Genomic DNA, 17,568 nt, shown 5'->3' on the forward strand with positions numbered 1-17,568 from the left:
TTGATTTGAAACCAGCTAGTCTAGCTAGCTGCCGGATGCACCTGGCACCAACTACACGCTAAATATAGCTAATTTAGCTAGCTAGGACTCAGGGCAGACTAGCCAGCTAACGTTAATGAGGTTAGCCAGCTAATCGATGGCGGTTTCCGGCTATCACAGTGCGGGTAGTTAACTTGCAAATCTTAAACCAGCCTAGTAGAAATACACTGTCATACTGTGAATACATTTTAAAGGGTATATTCGGAGAAAAAAAATATTGTTTTGTAGCTAGTTGGAAACATGTAGCTATCAATGCAAAATATCGCCTAGCCCTAGACAGACTAGTATTACTGTTCCAGCTGTAGCCGGCAGCCGATAGTGGGCGCTAGATCTGCACTGTCTAGGCTTGAGTGCCCAGCCCGTAACACACTCGTGTCCTCCGTGGGATATAGCATCCTACATTCGGCACGCCATTAATGCTAGGTAAGGAGGAAAATGATGCATTTGCAGCCTGAATGAAGGATGTTTTATGTACGAGCTGGTCCACGGCAATAGTGTGCAACTGAACAAGAACCCAATGGTCACTCTGACAGAGCTCTAGAGTTCCTTTGTGGAGGTGGGAGAATCTTCCAGAAGGATGTCATTGTAAATAAGAATTTCTTAACTTACTTTCCTAGTTAAATTTAAAAAAAACATCTCTGCAGCACTACACCAATCAGGCCTTTATGGTAGAGTGGCTAGACAGAAGCTACTCCTCAGTAAAAGGCACGTGATCACCTGCTTGGAGTTTGTCAAAAGACACACCTAAAGACTCTCAGACCATGAGATACAATATTCTCTGGTCTGATGAAACCAAGATTGAACTCCTTGGTCTGATTGCCAAGCGTGACATCTGGAGGAAACCTGGCACCATCCCTATGGTGAAGTGTGGTGGTGGTGGTGGCAGCATTATGCTGTGGGGTTTGTTTTTCAGCGACTAGGAGACTAGTCAGGATCGAGGCAAAGATGAACAGAGCAAAACACAGAGATCCTTGATTTAAAACTGCTCAGGATCTCAGACTGGGGCGAACGGGACAACGAGCCTAAGCACACAGCCAAGACAACATAGGAGTGGCTTCGGGACAAGTCTGAATGTCCTTGAGTGGCCCGGCCAGAGCCTGGACTTGAACCAGATCGAACGTCTCAGGAGAGACCTGAAAATAGCTGTACCGGCTGTGATTGGGAGTCCCATAGGGCGGCGCACAATTGGCCCAGCTTCGTCCGGGTTTGGCCGGTGTAGGCCGTTATTGTAAATAAGAATTTGTTCTTAACTGACTTGCCTAGTTAAATAAAGGTAAACTAGAAATAAATACACTACCGTTCAAAAGTTTGTGGTCACTTAAATTCTTCCAAAAACAAGATTTCTTTTTCCATTTAAAATAACATCAAATTTATCAGAAATACAGTGTAGACATTGTTAATGTTATAAATTACTATTGTATCTGGAAACGGCTGATTTTTAAATGGAATATCTACATAGGCATACAGAGGCCCATTATCAGCAACCATCACTCCTGTGTTCCATTGGCACGTTGTTAGCTAATCTATCACTTTAAAAAGCTAATTGATCATTAGAAAACCTTTTTGCAATTATCTTAGCACAGCTGAAAACTGTTGTTCTGATTTTAGAGAAGCAATAAAACTGGCCTTCTTTAGACTAGTTGAGTATCTGGAGCACCATCATGTGGGTTCGATTACAGGCTGAAAATGGCCAGAAACAAAGAAATTTTTTTCTGAAACTCAGTCTATTCTCTTTCTGAGAAATTAAGGCTATTCCATGTGAGAAATTGCCAAGAAACTGCAGATCTCGTACAACGCTGTGTACTACTCCCTTCACAGAACAGCGCGAACTGGCCCTAACCAGAATAGAAAAAGTGGGAGGCCCCGGTGCCCAACTGAGCAAGAGGACAGGTACGTTAGTGTCTAGTTTGAGAAACAGACGCCTCACGTCCTCAACTGGCAGCTTCATTAAATAGTACCCGCATAACACTAGTCTCCATGTCAACAGTGAAGAGGCGACTCCGGGATGCTGGCCTTCTAGGCAGGTCCTCTGTCCACTGTCTGTTTTTTTTGCCCATCTTAATCTTTTCTTTTTATTGGCCAGTCTGAGATATGACTTTCTCTTTGCAACTCTGCCTAGTAGGCCAGCTTCCCGGTGTCACCTCTTCACTGTTGACGTTGAGACTGGTGTTTCCAGCTACCATAGTAATTTACAACATTAACAATGTCCACTGTATTTATGATCAATTTGATGTTTAAATGGACAAAATGTGCCTTTCTTTAAAAAACAAGGACATTTCTAAGTGACCACAAACTTTTGAATGGTGGTGTATTTGGAAAGCTGACAGAGCTTGAGAGGATCTGCAAAGAAGAATGGGAGAAGCTCCCAAAATACAGGTGTGGCAAGCTTGTAGCGTCATACCCAATAAGACTAAATGCTGCAATCGCTGCCAAAGGTGCTTCAACAAAGTACTGAGTAAAGGATCTGAATACTTATATGAATGTGATATTTCCATTATTTTTTTTTTTTTACATGTATAAATTAGCAACTTTCTACAAACTTGTTTTTCTTTTTCATTATGGAGTATTGTGTGTAGATTGAGGGACAATTTTTTTTACATTTTTTTTTTTTTTTACTCAATTTTAGAATAAGGCTGTGGAAAAAGTCAAGGCACCTGAATACTTTCCAAAGGCACTGTATGTGAATGTATTTATTTGCTAAAATCACTTGCATATGCTTGTTAGCATAGTATTGGTCCGCTGTTGTTCTGTTGACTGAATGCTGGAGTCTGCTCGAGGTCTAAATATGGTACTTACGTTTGAGTAGTCTGTCTACCTTGCGTCATTCAGAATTCTCTCCACTACATTCCCCCTACATGTTAAAATCAATCATTGTAATGACCATCAATCTGTAAATTGCTTGTCCAATCAATTGAGAATATAGTGCTTAAAATAACAACATTCTTTCCTGTGCTCTACAGGCTTGTGTTGTCTCTGCCCCTCAGAATGACAGACCCGGCTGTGAAGAGGGTGGTCAGTGAGATCGTCCGCTCTCCAGAAGACAAGCGGGTCTACAGGGGCCTGGAGTTTAACAATGGCCTGAAGGCCGTGCTCATCAGTGATCCCACCACTGACAAGTCCTCAGCAGGGCTGGACGTCAACATCGGTAGAGTATTCACCCACTCCACTTATCTAGGCCCGAGGCAGCCTCCAAGACCCATTCTCAATCCAGAGACCCCCCTGGTGTCTCCACCGATCTCCTCATCCTGTAGCATCATTATCTGTATCTTTTATTTCTTTGTTTCAAACCCCCATTCACTTTCTCCACTATTCCTGTAAATTATGCTGCCATTTCTCTTTTTCACTCCCTAGTTTATCTCCCATGGGACTACATTGAAGAGGATCCTTTATCACACTCTTTCTTCTGCTTCTGTTTTTATCCCTTATTGTTTCAGGGTTTGAACCACCTCTCCAATGTTATGGCTGGCAGCATCTAAACATAATTTACTTTGTTTTACTTTAAGTGCAGAATTGTGTGAAAGCGAAGCAACGTGTAGATTAACTGTGTTCGACTCTTATGTCTACCAGGTTCTTTGTCAGACCCAGGGAACATATCAGGCATTGCCCACTTCTGCGAACACATGCTGTTCTTGGGCACAGAGAAGTACCCCAAGGAGAATGAGTACAGCCAGTTTCTCAGTGAGCATGCTGGCAGCTCCAATGCTTTCACTAGCGGAGAGCACACCAACTACTACTTTGACGTATCCCACGAACACCTGGAGGGAGCATTGGACAGGTGGGTGAACCAACAGGGTCATGTTCAATAAGGCACATAGTTTAACTTTTTTGCAAAACAAGCGTTTCTTATTGGACAAGTTCAGGTAGCCCCGCCCTGTTTCAGTTTATTTTCTTCCGTTTGGTGCTTTTTGAATATGACCCTGGTTATGTCGTGGTAGAAATTCTCACATTTTACTTCACGGCTTTGGGTGTGCCACTGATTCGATTAGGCGTGTGAACACCATCTGGACACCAATGCAGGTCAATATTTTAACTATTGATAAGCTTTTCAAACACTCATGAACAAAAAGTAATGTTACACTGGAATCTGTGACCTGGTTTTTGGAAGCCATTTTTAAATCCATATCATCAACCTTCATACAGTTTTGGGGCTCCCGAGTGGCGCAGCGGTCTAAGGCAGTGCTAGAGGTGTTACTACAGACACCCTGGTTCGATTCCAGGCTGTATCACAACCGGCCATGATTGGGGGTCCCATAGGGCGGCGCACAATTGGCCCAGCGTCCGGGTTTGGCCGTTATTGTAAATAATAATTTGTTCTTAACTGACTTGTCTAGTTAAATAGTGTTCCAATCGAAGGAGGGTGGTTGATAATGGGTGTATAGGGCTACCTGAATAGTAATTACAGGTGTATAGGCCAGGGCCACTTGAATATAGAGCTTGCTTATGACATCTCAGATTTCTGTATCTTCCAGCTATGTTGACAGTCTGTAGCTGCCTAGCTGTACAGGGCATTTACTTTCGCCAATTCACTTAATTGCGGTGGTTTTGTTTTGCATGGCAGTTGCTCGTCCTTAGGGCCATTCAAATAGCTTTGCATACAGGTCTGTGAAATGTCACTGCAGTTTATTGAGTCTGCTGACGAACAGCCTACAGTTGAGAAAAGTACACCTCTGAATTCAGAACGTGGACTTTTCCACATGTTACTGCAGTTATTAACCACTGGCCTGGAAAAAGAAATGGCACACACCCCTAACCCACCATTTGCTTAATCCTCACTGATGTTCCTGTAGGCCTTCACCAGGACACGCAAGTTAATTTAAAAACCAAAATCATCCAACAGCCCTTGTTTTTATCTAGGTAGCCTAATCTGCTGTTTTTGCCTATGTATGTTAACTTGTTAAATGAATGTCTTGTCCTTTGTGTCTAGGTTTGCTCAGTTCTTCCTGTGCCCGTTGTTTGACGAGAGCTGTAAGGACCGTGAGGTGAACGCTGTGGACTCTGAGCACGAGAAGAACCTGATGAATGATGCCTGGAGGCTGTTCCAGCTGGAGAAGGCCACTGGCAACCCCAACCACCCATTCAGCAAATTTGGGACCGGTAAAAACCCCATGACACCTCGCGTACTATAGACGGATTCAACATAACCCAGCATGTATCCACAGTCATGTTCATTAGGCACCAAACAGAACAGGGCTCTACAGTGCGACCATTTTACTCGCATATGAGCTTAATATTTTGCTGTGCGACCTGGAATTTTAATTTGGGAGCACCAGTATGCCCAGAAAAATGCATGATTCTAGCTTTATTACCCAAATATTGTTCATTGTGCTCCTAAATTTCTTTGTGTGCGCATACATTTTTTTACTTGTAAAAAAAAAAGGGGGCAGCGTGGAGCCCTGCGGAAGACAATGGACTGAAACAGGAGTAACTACCAGGACTTCAGTTTCCTTTTCTGTTACAAAACATTTTGCTACAGTGTGCCGTTATGAACATCGCATATAAAACCCCTAAATTCTTCTCAGCCTTTTGTTTTGGAATGTGCTGACTCATTCTCTCCTCCTTAATTGTGTTCTCTTGCGATTGGACTCCCAGCCCAGGAGAGCCAGCTGGTGGCAGCGTTTAGTTATATAAGCTTGATTTTCGTCTAATAATAGAAACAGGATCAGCTCAGCCGGAACACTCATTAATGAACGAGTGTTGGAGACATCCTCCACAAAAACATAACATTCTTAGAAATGCTTAAAGGGACACTTAACCACACATTAATATTCAGATGTAGACATTATGGGTCTGGCGATAATTAATAATTAGGTTATAAAGTGTTGAACTTCCCTTTTGAACTATTTACATCTCTCCAGATGTTGTAAATGTGGTGTGTCTCTGTTATTTGTTTTAGTAGAGGGAAATGCCCACCAGCTAGCCTGCCACAGAGAAAGGGCTAGGTTTAGGCTCTGGTTGTGTAGGCTAATTAGCAAAGCGCTAGCCCATAGAGGACAAAAGTGGTCAGTCTGTCACTGGTGGCCTTAATCAGAATTGTAATCGCATCACTGTGGGGATTCATTTTGTTCACACATTGGTTTTCTTGGAACAAGCTTGTTGCCCTTTTATAAGTGGATGTATTCTCCCTCCCACTGTATACTGTTTCATGAAGTCTTTGATGGTGACTGTTTTGGATCTGTGACAGGGAGTTGTTTTTCCTCCAACGCATCATATGATACAGATTATATTTGTTTGTCCAATAAGGTCAAGCACTCACTGCACTGTATATTACAAAAACATTCCTTGCTGATGTACATTTTGTTGACTAGCTGGGTAAGTATTATATCTGATTGATTTTTCAGGTAACAAGTTGACTCTGGAGACCAGGCCATCAAAGGATGGGATCGACATCCGCCAGGAACTCTTGAAATTCCACTCCACCTACTACTCCTCCAACCTCATGGGACTGTGTGTGCTGGGGAGAGGTAAGTGAGTGTCGTATGTGCAAACGTCCACATCTGTAAGAGAGCGTTGCTGCTTGGATCAGTGATCTTAGACTGGTTAAGAGGCAGATGAAATAACCTGTCAGCTGTACAGATCTAAGATCAAGTAGAAAGTGCTTTTTCTGAACACTCCTCTTCTGTAACAATCTAGAACTGAGCCCACATAACACTCAAGTCAAGTCCTGCAGTCATCTGTTTGCGCAGTCGTCGTCCCCCCCATCCCCCATCTCCTAGACTGGAATAGTCCTTTACAGTTGCAGTTATTTCCTAGGGATGTAACGATTCACGAATACACACTGGTCTGTTGGACCCCAAACCAATCCAAATGTAGCATGCATCGGTCAGTAAATTGATTAAAACGTTAGGAATTGCCAGTTAACTTCATTGTTGCTCAAATTACATTCTTTCTACCACCTGAAATTACCTTTTTATATTATGTGACAACGGCGTCCTCTCATTCAGTGTCGAACTAAGCATGTAATTATGTTAAGTCATAGATCTACAATTTCTTTTGTATGCCTAACAACCCCAGGCATGCTGACAAACGAGGGGTAGGCCCATTCTTGATCTGGCACATCTGCATTGTCACCTTCAGGATTCAAATGTTTGTTAATTGGCTTGCGCCATAGCCGCAGGAAGATGTTTAGGGGTAGGGGTGCTGGGAATTCTGGTCTGGGGGGGACGACATTTCTCCCCGCGTTGCCATTGGCTGTATCAGTCTACTAATACAGGAGTAGTAAAGGCCCAGTGCACTAATTTTGTGAGATTTTTTTTCTTCCCAGAGCTGCTGCAGAAGGCTATTGGTCTGCTAAATCAGGCAAGGCCGGCTCGTTCATTAGGCAGTATTAGGTCGGCCCCCTATGGTGGCAGATTGAAGAGGGCAGCATTTTTTTTAGCTAATCTGACCAATACAGCACCCCCAACAACACATCAAACCTCACATAATTCTGCCCAAAAACAATGACAATTTCTCTCAACCAGTGGCATATGGGCTTTTTAGGTGAGCGCTGATGCCGCTCTGTGATAAGCAGTGCAGGGAAGCAAAATATTTTGCTGGTCCATTTCCAGCGCACCTCTCCAACGTTCCGTCCCAAAAATTATCTAACATAAATAATGTAGCAGGTATAGTAGACTATATGGTAGGAAGGGTATGTGACCTTTTCTGTAGCCTACAGGCTGGATATAAAATGTATGACAATGTAATGAGACGGACACTTTTTAGATCATGCACGTTTCTCCAATTAAATAGCCTAACCTAAATGGTGCCCAATCAAATAAAAATTATGCTGACATGTTAATGTTAACAAACCTATCCTAAAAAGTAAAATGGACAATATGGAATGGATAATCAGGCTACTCACTACTGCTGTCCAGGAGTTTCACCCCATGGGCTAAATTGTCATGATGAGTAGTTTCAAGTTTGCATCCATCAGTTGTTGATGAGCTGATCATAGCAAAAAAGAAAAAACGTATGCATTGCCCGCTGTTTCAACATATTGCAAATAGGCTCAGGATAACTCCTGAAAGTTTTGTAGCTGATATTGAGCTTAAATAGCCAAATTGATTAGTCACAGGAATCCGGACTAATCAAGTCAATGACTGTTTTAGAAATGATGGATGGGCCTAACACATGGATAAATTTGGTCTGGCCCAGCCTTGATTTCTATGTTCTCGGACATACATTACCAGTCAAAAGTTTGCACAAACCTACTCATTCAAGGGTTTTTCTTTATTTTTACTGTTTTCTACATTGTAGAATAATAGTGAAGACATCACAACTGAAGTAATACATAGGGAATCATGTAGTAACCAAAATAAGTGTTAAACAAATCAAAATATATTTTATATTCTTCAAAGTAGCCACCCTTTGCCTTGACAGCTTTGCACACTCTTGGAATTCTCTCAACCAGCTTTAACGAATGCTTTTCCAACAGTCTTGAAGGAGTTCCCACATATGCTGAGCACTTGTTGGCTGCTTTTCCTTCACTCTGCGTCCAACTTATCCCAAACCATCTCAATTGGTTTGAGGTTGGGTGATTGTGGATGCCAGGTCATCTGAGGCAGCTCTCCTTCTTGGTCAAATATCCCTTACACAGCCTGGAGGTGTGTTGGGTCATTGTCCTGTTGAAAAACAAATGATAGTCCCGCTAAGTGCAAACAAGATGGGATGGCGTGTCGGTGCAGAATGCTGTGGTAGCTAGGGTTGCACATTTTGGGGAATATTCAGAGGTGGAAACTTTCCATGGGAATTAATGGAAATATATGCAAATTAATATTAATACCATTTAAATGTAGATTTTTTTTGCATTGGATGTATTTACCATATCATATGGAGACAAACTTAAACCTTTTACCTTATAAGTAGACATAATTGCAATAGATTAAATACATCCAATAGAAGTAAAAAATTGCTTAAGTTACGACTTGAATTTTATTTAAATTAGTTGACTCTTCACATGGTATGATTTCACTGAACAACAAAAGAAAGGGAATATTGAATGATCCCCAATGATCCATCACATCTCCCTTAAACGTTTTCAACATACATCTGTAAAATGATAGTCTAGAAACTAAAGCTTTGGTTGTCTTCCTCTCAGGCTTCCATGTCTTCTCCCTGGACCTCCTCAATGTCCACCTCTTGAACATCAGACTGAGGCCTCATCTTCACTGTCACTTTCCAACCTTGCGGATGGCTTATTGGCTCAAAAAGCCTCAATTTTGCCTGGATGGCCACCAATTTTTCAACCCTTGTATTGGTCAGCTTGTTGCGTGCTATGGTTTGTGTGTGTTCCCAAACAAGGACCAGTTGCGCTTTGAGGTGGCTGATGTTGGTGGGATTTGGGGGATGATGAGCCTCAAATCCAAAAAGTCCCTTCCACCAGGTGGCTGATTAGATATGTTGGCACGACTGCCATATTGCATCTCCATCCCAAAGCCCTTGCATGGAAGTGTACTTCGCCAGGCTGCCAAGAACCTTGCCCTCATCCAGGCCAAGGTGGTGAGACACGGTAGTGATGACACCATAGGCCTTGTTGATCTCTGTACTAGACAGGATGCTCTTGCCATCATACTTGGGGTCCAACATGTGCGATGTGACGTGTATGGGCTTCAGGCAGAAGTCTTCACGCTTTTTGATGTATTTCAGAACTGCAGTTTCCTCTGCTTGGAGTGACAGTGAAGTGGGCAGGGCAGTACAGATTCTTATCTTACATCTGCAAGCAGAGTCTGAACATCAGACAGGATGGCATTGTCTCCCTCAATCTGTGCAATGGCTACTGCTATAGGTTTCAGGCTGCTTACCACTCTCTCCCAAAATACATCATCCAGGAGGATCCTTTTGATGGCGCTGTCCATATCGTCAGACTGTGATATGGCCATTTCTTGGAGCGACTCCTTCCCCTCCAGGAGACTGTCAAACTTGATGACCACACTACCCCAACGGGTGTTGCTGGGCATCGTCAATGGTGAGGTAGATTGCTGCTATAACTTGATGACCTTTCACATACCTAACCATTTCATTGGCTCTCTTGTAGCGTGTATGCATTGTTTTCAGTGCCATGGCGTGCTTGAGGAGCAGATTCAATGCATGAGCAGCACAGCCAATGGGTAGGACTCCTCCACTTTAGACCAAGCAGCCTTCATGTTTGCAGCAATGTCTGTCACCAGTGCAAATACCTTCTGTGGTCCAAGGTCATTGACTGCCTTCAGCTCATCTGCAATGTAGACTGGTGTGTCTATTGTCCTTTGTGTCCGTGCTCTTGTAGAATACTGGTTTGAGGGGTGGCGATGATGTAGTTAATTATTCCTTGTCCACAAACATTCGACCACCCATCAGAGATGATTGCAATACAGTCTGCTTTCTCTATGATTTGCTTAACCTCCACTTGAACTCTGCATCCAGCCAATGAGTAGATAAAGCATGTCTGGTTGGAGGGGTGTATGCTGGGCAAAGAACATTCAGAAATATCTTCCAATACACATTGCCTGGGAGCATCAGAGGTGAACCAGTTGCATACACAGCTCCAGCAAGACATTCATCAGCATTTCTCTGACTACTTTCCTCCATTGAGTAAAAAAAACTTCTGATTTCAGGAGGACCATGAGTTGTTGCTATCGATAAGGTGTCTGATTCATAATTTGAATAGAAGTAGAGGAACTTTTGTCAGGTTGTTTGTTGTGAGTGCTGAGAGAACTTTATGCACTTGGCCAGATGATTCTGGGTCTTCACATATGATTTGGCACAGTATTTGCAAATGTACACAGCTTTTCCTTCTACATTAGCTGCAGTGAAATATCTCCACACATCAGATAGTGCCCGTGGCATTTTCCTGTAAAGATTAAGAAAACATTTGTAAGAAAAACAACATAAAATTCCATGTACAGATAAATAGTTAAGCAGTTAGATTAAACAACTCCTTTGTAAGATAAATGTTTTAAAATGTATGGAAACAGGTGAATTAACACTCCTCAGTTAGCAGGCTCAAGCAAGCGAAAACCCACATGGTAGCAAAAACTAACTATCAGAAATTGTTAACAAGTTAGAAATGATTTAAACACACTTTGCTGTAGGCTACAATTTACTAGTTAACAAAACACCATGTATGTCATACAAAATAAATTCACCCAACCCAGTATTGTAATCAAAACTTACCAGAAAGCATGTAGTCTTTGGCTCAGACAGTGTAGTAGTGTGGGCTCAATAGCATCTCATTAGTGTGTAAGATCTTGAGAATCAGCTGTACATGTGATGGAAGAGTGCATTGCACGTGATGGAATAATGCGCTGTGCATGCAGAGGGTTGAAATTCCAGGTAAATTTTCCAGAAAGTTTCCAACCTTCTGCAACCCGAGTGGTAGCCGTGCTGGTTAAGTATTCCGTTGAATACTAAATAAATAACCGACAGTGTCACCAGCAAAACACCATCACACCTCCTCCATGCTTCACTGTGGGAACCACACATGCGGAGATCATCCGTTCACCTACTCTGCGTCTCACAAAGACACGGTGGTTGGAACAAAAAATACAAATGTTGGCCTCATCAGACCAAATGACAGATTTCCACCAGTCTAATGTTCATTGCTCGTGTTTCTTAGCCCAAGCAAGTCTTCTTATTGGTGTCCTTTAGTAGTGGGTTCTTTGCAGCATTTGACCATGAAGGCCTGATTCACGTAGTCTCCTCTGAACAGTTGATGTTGAGATGTGTCTGTTACTTGAACTCTGAAGCATTTATTTGGGCTGCAATTTCTGAGGCTGGTAACTAATGAACTTATCCTCTGCAGTAAAGGTTACTCTGGGTCTTCCTTTCCTGTGGCGGTCCTCATGAGCCGTTTCATCATTGCGCTTGATAGTTTTTGCGACTGCACTTAAATACATTTTCTGGATTGACTGACCTTTTTATGTCTTAAAGTGATGATGGACTGTTGTTTTCTTTATGCTTATTTAAGCTGTTCTGGACTTGGTCTTTTACCAAATAAGGCTATCTTCTGTATACCATCCCTACCTTGTCACAACACAACTGATTGGCTCAAACGCATTAAGAAGGGGAAATAATTCCACAAATTAACTTTTAACAAGGCACACCTGGTAATTGAAATGCATTCCAGTGACTACCTCATGAAGCTGGTTGAATGCCAAGAGTGTGCAAAGCTATCAATGCAAAGGGTGGCTACTTTGAAGAATCTCAAATATAAAATATATTTTGATTTGTTTAACACATTTTTTGGTTAATACATGATTCCATATATGTTTTATAGTTTTGATGTCTATTCTACAATGTAGAAAATTGTAAAAAGGAAAGAAGAACCCTGGAATGAGTCGGTGTGTCCAAACTTTTGACTGGTACTGTATAATTTGTGGTCCCGACCAAATCTGAACCAATCATCGACATATTTGTTCTGGTCAGGACCGTCCTTTATTTGATTCAAACAGTCTATAAATTGTCTTTTCACCTTTAATTCAGAACCTTTGGAAAATGTGTATTTTAGACTTCTGTGTGATTTTGCTTACTGAGACTGTTCTAGTTTAGCACAATATTAAGCTTTATTAGCTGAGTTACAACCATGTAGTTTGCTAGTTTATTTTGATCAAATGTGCTGTTGAAAATGGTGTTTTACTGGAATATAAGTAGCCTTGGCTACCTCAGGAGACACAACCCTCATCTGGATATAGGTAAGCGATATGCTGATCGGGGCTTACATTAGATTTTATTTGGATTGTTCAGGTTCACCATCAGCAGTAGTTTTGCTGGTAGTTATGCATTTGGAAAGTATTCAGACCCCTTCCCTTTTTTCACATTCAATGTTTTCCTCAACATTCTACACATACTACCCCATAATGACAAAGTGAAAACTGGTTTTTAGGTATTTTTGCAAATGTATTATAAAAATATACAAGACATGCATTCTTAAACAATAAGGCACTAAAGTAAAACTGCAAAGAATGTGGTCAAGTAATGAACGTTATGTTTGGGGCAAACACATCACTGAGTACCATTTCGGGGTGGCAGGTAGCCTAGTGGTAAGAGTGTTGGGCCAGTAACCAAAAGGTTGCTAGATCAAATCCCTGACAAGGTAAAAATCTTCCGTTCTGCACCTGAACAAGGCAGTGTTCCTAGGCCGTCATTGTAAATAAGAATTTGTTCTTAACTGACTTGCCTAGTTAACCTCTCTGGTATCATTGGGACGCTAGCGTCCCATCTCGACAACAGCCAGTGAAATTGTAGGGCGCCAAATTCAAACAGAAATCCCATAATTAAAATTCCTCAAACATACAAGTATTATACACCATTTTAAAGAAAGTTCTTGTTAATCCAACCACAGTGTCCGATTTCAAAAAGGCTTTACGGCGAAAGCACACCATGCGATTGTTAGGACAGCGCCTAGCCATAAAACACCATACAGACATTTTCCAGCCAAGGAGTGGACTCATAGAAGTCAGAAATGGCGATTTTTAAATGAATCACTTACCTTTGATCTTCATCTGGTGGCACTCCCAGGACTCCATGTTACACAAATATTTGTTTTGTTCGATAATGTCCCTCTTTATGTCCAAAAACCTCCGTTTTGTTGGTGCGTTTAGTTCAGTAATCCAAAGGCACAAAGCGCGCTCTCAACACCCAGACGAAAAGTCAAAATAGTACAATAAAAGTTCGTAGAAACATGTCAAACAATGTTTAAAATAAATCCTCAGGTTGTTTTTGTCATAAATAATCAATATTTCAACCGGACAAAAGCTTCGTCAATAGAAAAGGAGAAACGAGAAAGATGCGCTCCCGATCACGCGCATGCTTCATGTCTGGAAATTTCCACTGTCCTCTCATTGAAAGTGCTGCATCTCCCTTATTTTTCAGAGTAAAAGCCTGAAACAATACCTAAAGACTGGCCACATTTGTATGGTGGATAGGCTTTCACTGGAAAAACAGCCTTTCAAAATAATAGTACTTCCTGGATGAATTTTCCTCAGGTTTTCGCCTGCCATATCAGTTCTGTTATACTCACAGACATTATTTTAACCGTTTTGGAAATTTTTGTGTTTTCTTTCAAAATCTACCAATTATAGCTTCTGGGCCTGAGTAGCAGGCAGTTTAATTTGGGCACGCTTTTCATCCAAAATTCCGAATGCTGCCCCCTACCCTAGTGATGTTAAAGGTTACACACACACCACACTGACCAAAAAGTTATTTTGTTGGCATTTACGTATGTCCCCATTACCAGTAAAACATAATCAGAACCTATTGTTTCACTTACTTGCTGTGCTGTTTCGTTCAGTTGTTTCATTCTCAACCAGGATTTCTATGGAACGCCGTTTGGGTCTTTGTGTGTCAAAAAAGATACACGTCAAATAACACTTTGGTCAACAAGCTTATTTAATTAATGCGTCAATCAGGACCTGAATATGACTGCACGTCACAATAATTTCACGCGTTTTTACGTAGTGTAATCAATTTGTAATAACCATCACTCGTATTTCATATGTCACAACGATTCATCTATGTATGCTATGATGCTGGTCAAGTTGTCTCGTGCACCTACAGTGCAGGTCATAAAAAAAAAGCTACTTAGCTCATGGATGCAAACAATGTTCTTCCCCAAAAACATAGCAAAACGACATCTAGGTGTCATCTAAAATAACCCTAATTTATAAGACAGTTCTTATTTGATTAATGGTCAGACCCATCTATGTGAAGCTAGCCACAATAGTGGACTTTGCGGTTAGCCTTCAAAATAAAAGTATGGTATAATTCTACTATTTGTTTTCATTTGCATCACTGTCAATGACATACTTTTATTTTGAAGGCAAACTGCAAATTCCACTATTGTGCCTAATCCTTATTGTGGCTTGCTTCACAACACACAACACGGGCTGGTCAAGCCTCACGAGCCAGATGACGCTAACTGGCTGCTTATAACGTTAGCTTTGGGCAACGGGGTTAAGTAGTTGGCTAGCTATTTATTTTCATGAACTGAAGTTTAATTTCAGTAGGCGAACAACAAGTGGCAACCTAACTAATACTTACTCACAAGGATTCCTGAATCATTGCTAAGAATAATGAAAATGACTGCAGTTTCTACTGGTCATTGTTTTCAGGCTGCTTGTATTGGTGCTAGCTAGGTACCAAGCTGAAGCTAGCTACCCCAGAAGCTGCGGTTGAACAAATGATGCTTTATTGTAAACGCATCGTTCGTGGCTGGTGTTTGCTTGTTTGCAGACTTTTTTTGTACAGCTTTGACAGTGCTAATGTATCTTTTTTGACACGCAAAGACCCAAACGACGTTCCATAGTTTTTATGTCGTGAAGCTAATAGCAGTGACGCTATGACTATTTAACTCTGGTAGGGCAACATCTGAAAAATAGCACACTTGGTAGTGTGTACCAGTGCTCGACCAGTCGGCGAAAGCCAACATCACCCACGACGGAGTACGGTTGATTGTCAAGGGCAATGAATTCCATTAGCTTGGCTTTAATGGATTTCGCCTTTGAGTTGTCTCGCTGAATTTTTTTTACTTTTTCAAATGACTGCTTGACTTGTTGACTGCTATATCCACAAAGACTTTGTGGGCTAGGTTAGGAATGCTGTGTTGCATGTGTAGCGCAACATTTTACGTGTCGGCATTGCGTCATGCACCTACGTTATATAGGTATGCACGGTAGCTTTGACATCGGTTTTTAACATTGGCATTAAACTAGACGTCGGGCCGATACCGATGTTGGCATTTTTAGCTAATATTGGCCAATTCCGATATGTTCACCAATATATATTGTGCATCCCTACCCTGTACAAATCTCACACTTTACCACCACCAAAGCACGCCCAGACCATCCCATTGCCTCCACCATGCCTGACAGTTGGCGTCAAGCACTCCTCCAGCATCTTATAATTTTTTCTGCGTCTCACAAATGTTCTTCTTTGTGATCAGAACACCTCAAACTTGGATTTGTCTGTCCATAACACTTTATTCCAATCTTTCTCTGTCCAGTGTGTGTGTGTGTGTGTTATTTTGCCAGTCTTAATATTTTCTTTTTATTGGCCAGTCTGAGATATAGCGCTTTCTTTGCAACTCTATCTAGAAGGCCAGCATCCCGGAGTCGCCTCTTACATTTACATTTAAGTCATTTAGCAGACGCTCTTATCCAGAGCGACTTACAAATTGGTGCATTCACCTTATGATATCCAGTGGAACAACCACTTTACAATAGTGCATCTAAATCTATGTAGGGCATTACATTTGACCAGGGCTATTCCCTATGTAGGGCCCTACATTTGACCAGGGCCCATAGTAATAGTGGATATTGTGAAGTGGTATGCAGGGAGCTGGTCGATGATGAGGGTTTAGTGAGTGTGAAACTCCCTCTCACAATTCAACGGCTCAGACACGAGACGCAAGTGGCAGGGTCTACAGATAATCATGGATTACAAAAAGAAAACCAGCCACGTCGCGGACACTGACATCTTGCTCCCGGACAAGCTAAACACCTTCTCCCACTTTGAGGATAACACAGTGCCACCGACGCGGCCCGCTACCAAAGGACTGTGGGCTCTCGTTCTCCGTGGCCAACGTGATCAAGACATTTAAACGTTTTAACCCTCGCAAGGCTGGCGGCCCAGACGGCATCCCTAGCCGCGTCCTCAGAGCATGCGCAGACCAGCTGGCTGGAGTGTTAACGGAGATATTCAATCTCTCTCTATCCCAGTCTGCTGTCCCCACTCGCTTCAAGATGTCCACCATTGTTCCTGTACCCAAGAAAGCAAAGGTAACTGAACTAAATGACTATCGCCCCATAGCACTCACTTCTGTCATCATGAAGTGCTTTGAGAGGCTAGTTAAGGATCATATCACCTCCACCCTACCTGATACCCTAGACCCACTTCAATTTGCTTACCGCCCCAATAGGTCCACAGACGATGCAATCGCCATCACACTGCACACTGCCCTATCCCATCTGGACAAGAGGAATAACTATGTAAGAATGCTGTTCATTGACTACAGCTCAGCATTCAACACCATAGTACCCTCCAAGCTCATCATTAAGCTGGAGGCCCTGGGTCTGAACCACGCCTTGTGTTACTGGGCCTTTGACTTCCTGACGGGCCGCCCCAAGGTGGTGAAGGTAGGAAACAACACCTCCACTTCGCTGATCCTCAACACAGGGGCCCCACAAATGTGCGTGCTCAGCCCTCTCCTGTACTCTGTTCACCCATGACTGCGTGGCCATGCACGCCTCCAACTCAATCATCAAGTTTGCAGACGATGCAACAGTAGTGGGCTTGATTACCGACAATGACGAGAGCCTACAGGGAGGAGGTAAGGGCCCTTGCGGACTGGTGCCAGGAAAACAACCTCTCACTCAACGTCAACAAAATGAAGGAACTGATCGGGGACTTCAGGGAACAGCAGAGGGAGCAGCCCCCTATCCACATTGACAGGACAGTAGTGCAGAAGGTGGAAAGCTTTAAGTTCCTCTGCGTAGACATCACTGACAAACTGAAATGGTCCACCCACACAGACAGTGTGGGGAAGAAGGTGCAACAGAGCCTCTTCAACCTCAGGAG

General features: G+C 42.4%; 1 protein-coding gene across 3 annotated transcripts in view; it reads left to right on the forward strand.

Moving 5' to 3' along the window:
• LOC115153037 (insulin-degrading enzyme-like) overlaps nt 1-17,568 on the forward strand; it is a 53,201-nt gene that overhangs the window by 6,228 nt on the left and 29,405 nt on the right. For all 3 annotated transcript variants that reach the window (XM_029698056.1, XM_029698054.1, XM_029698053.1), the window contains 4 exons: nt 3,000-3,184; nt 3,607-3,814; nt 4,964-5,133; nt 6,378-6,500. In XM_029698056.1, the coding sequence (XP_029553916.1) occupies nt 3,000-3,184; nt 3,607-3,814; nt 4,964-5,133; nt 6,378-6,500 (686 nt within the window). The remainder of the gene's footprint in view (nt 1-2,999; nt 3,185-3,606; nt 3,815-4,963; nt 5,134-6,377; nt 6,501-17,568) is intronic.

The sequence above is a fragment of the Salmo trutta genome, chromosome 18 (assembly GCF_901001165.1).
Source record: "Salmo trutta chromosome 18, fSalTru1.1, whole genome shotgun sequence".
Lineage (NCBI taxonomy): Eukaryota > Metazoa > Chordata > Actinopteri > Salmoniformes > Salmonidae > Salmo > Salmo trutta.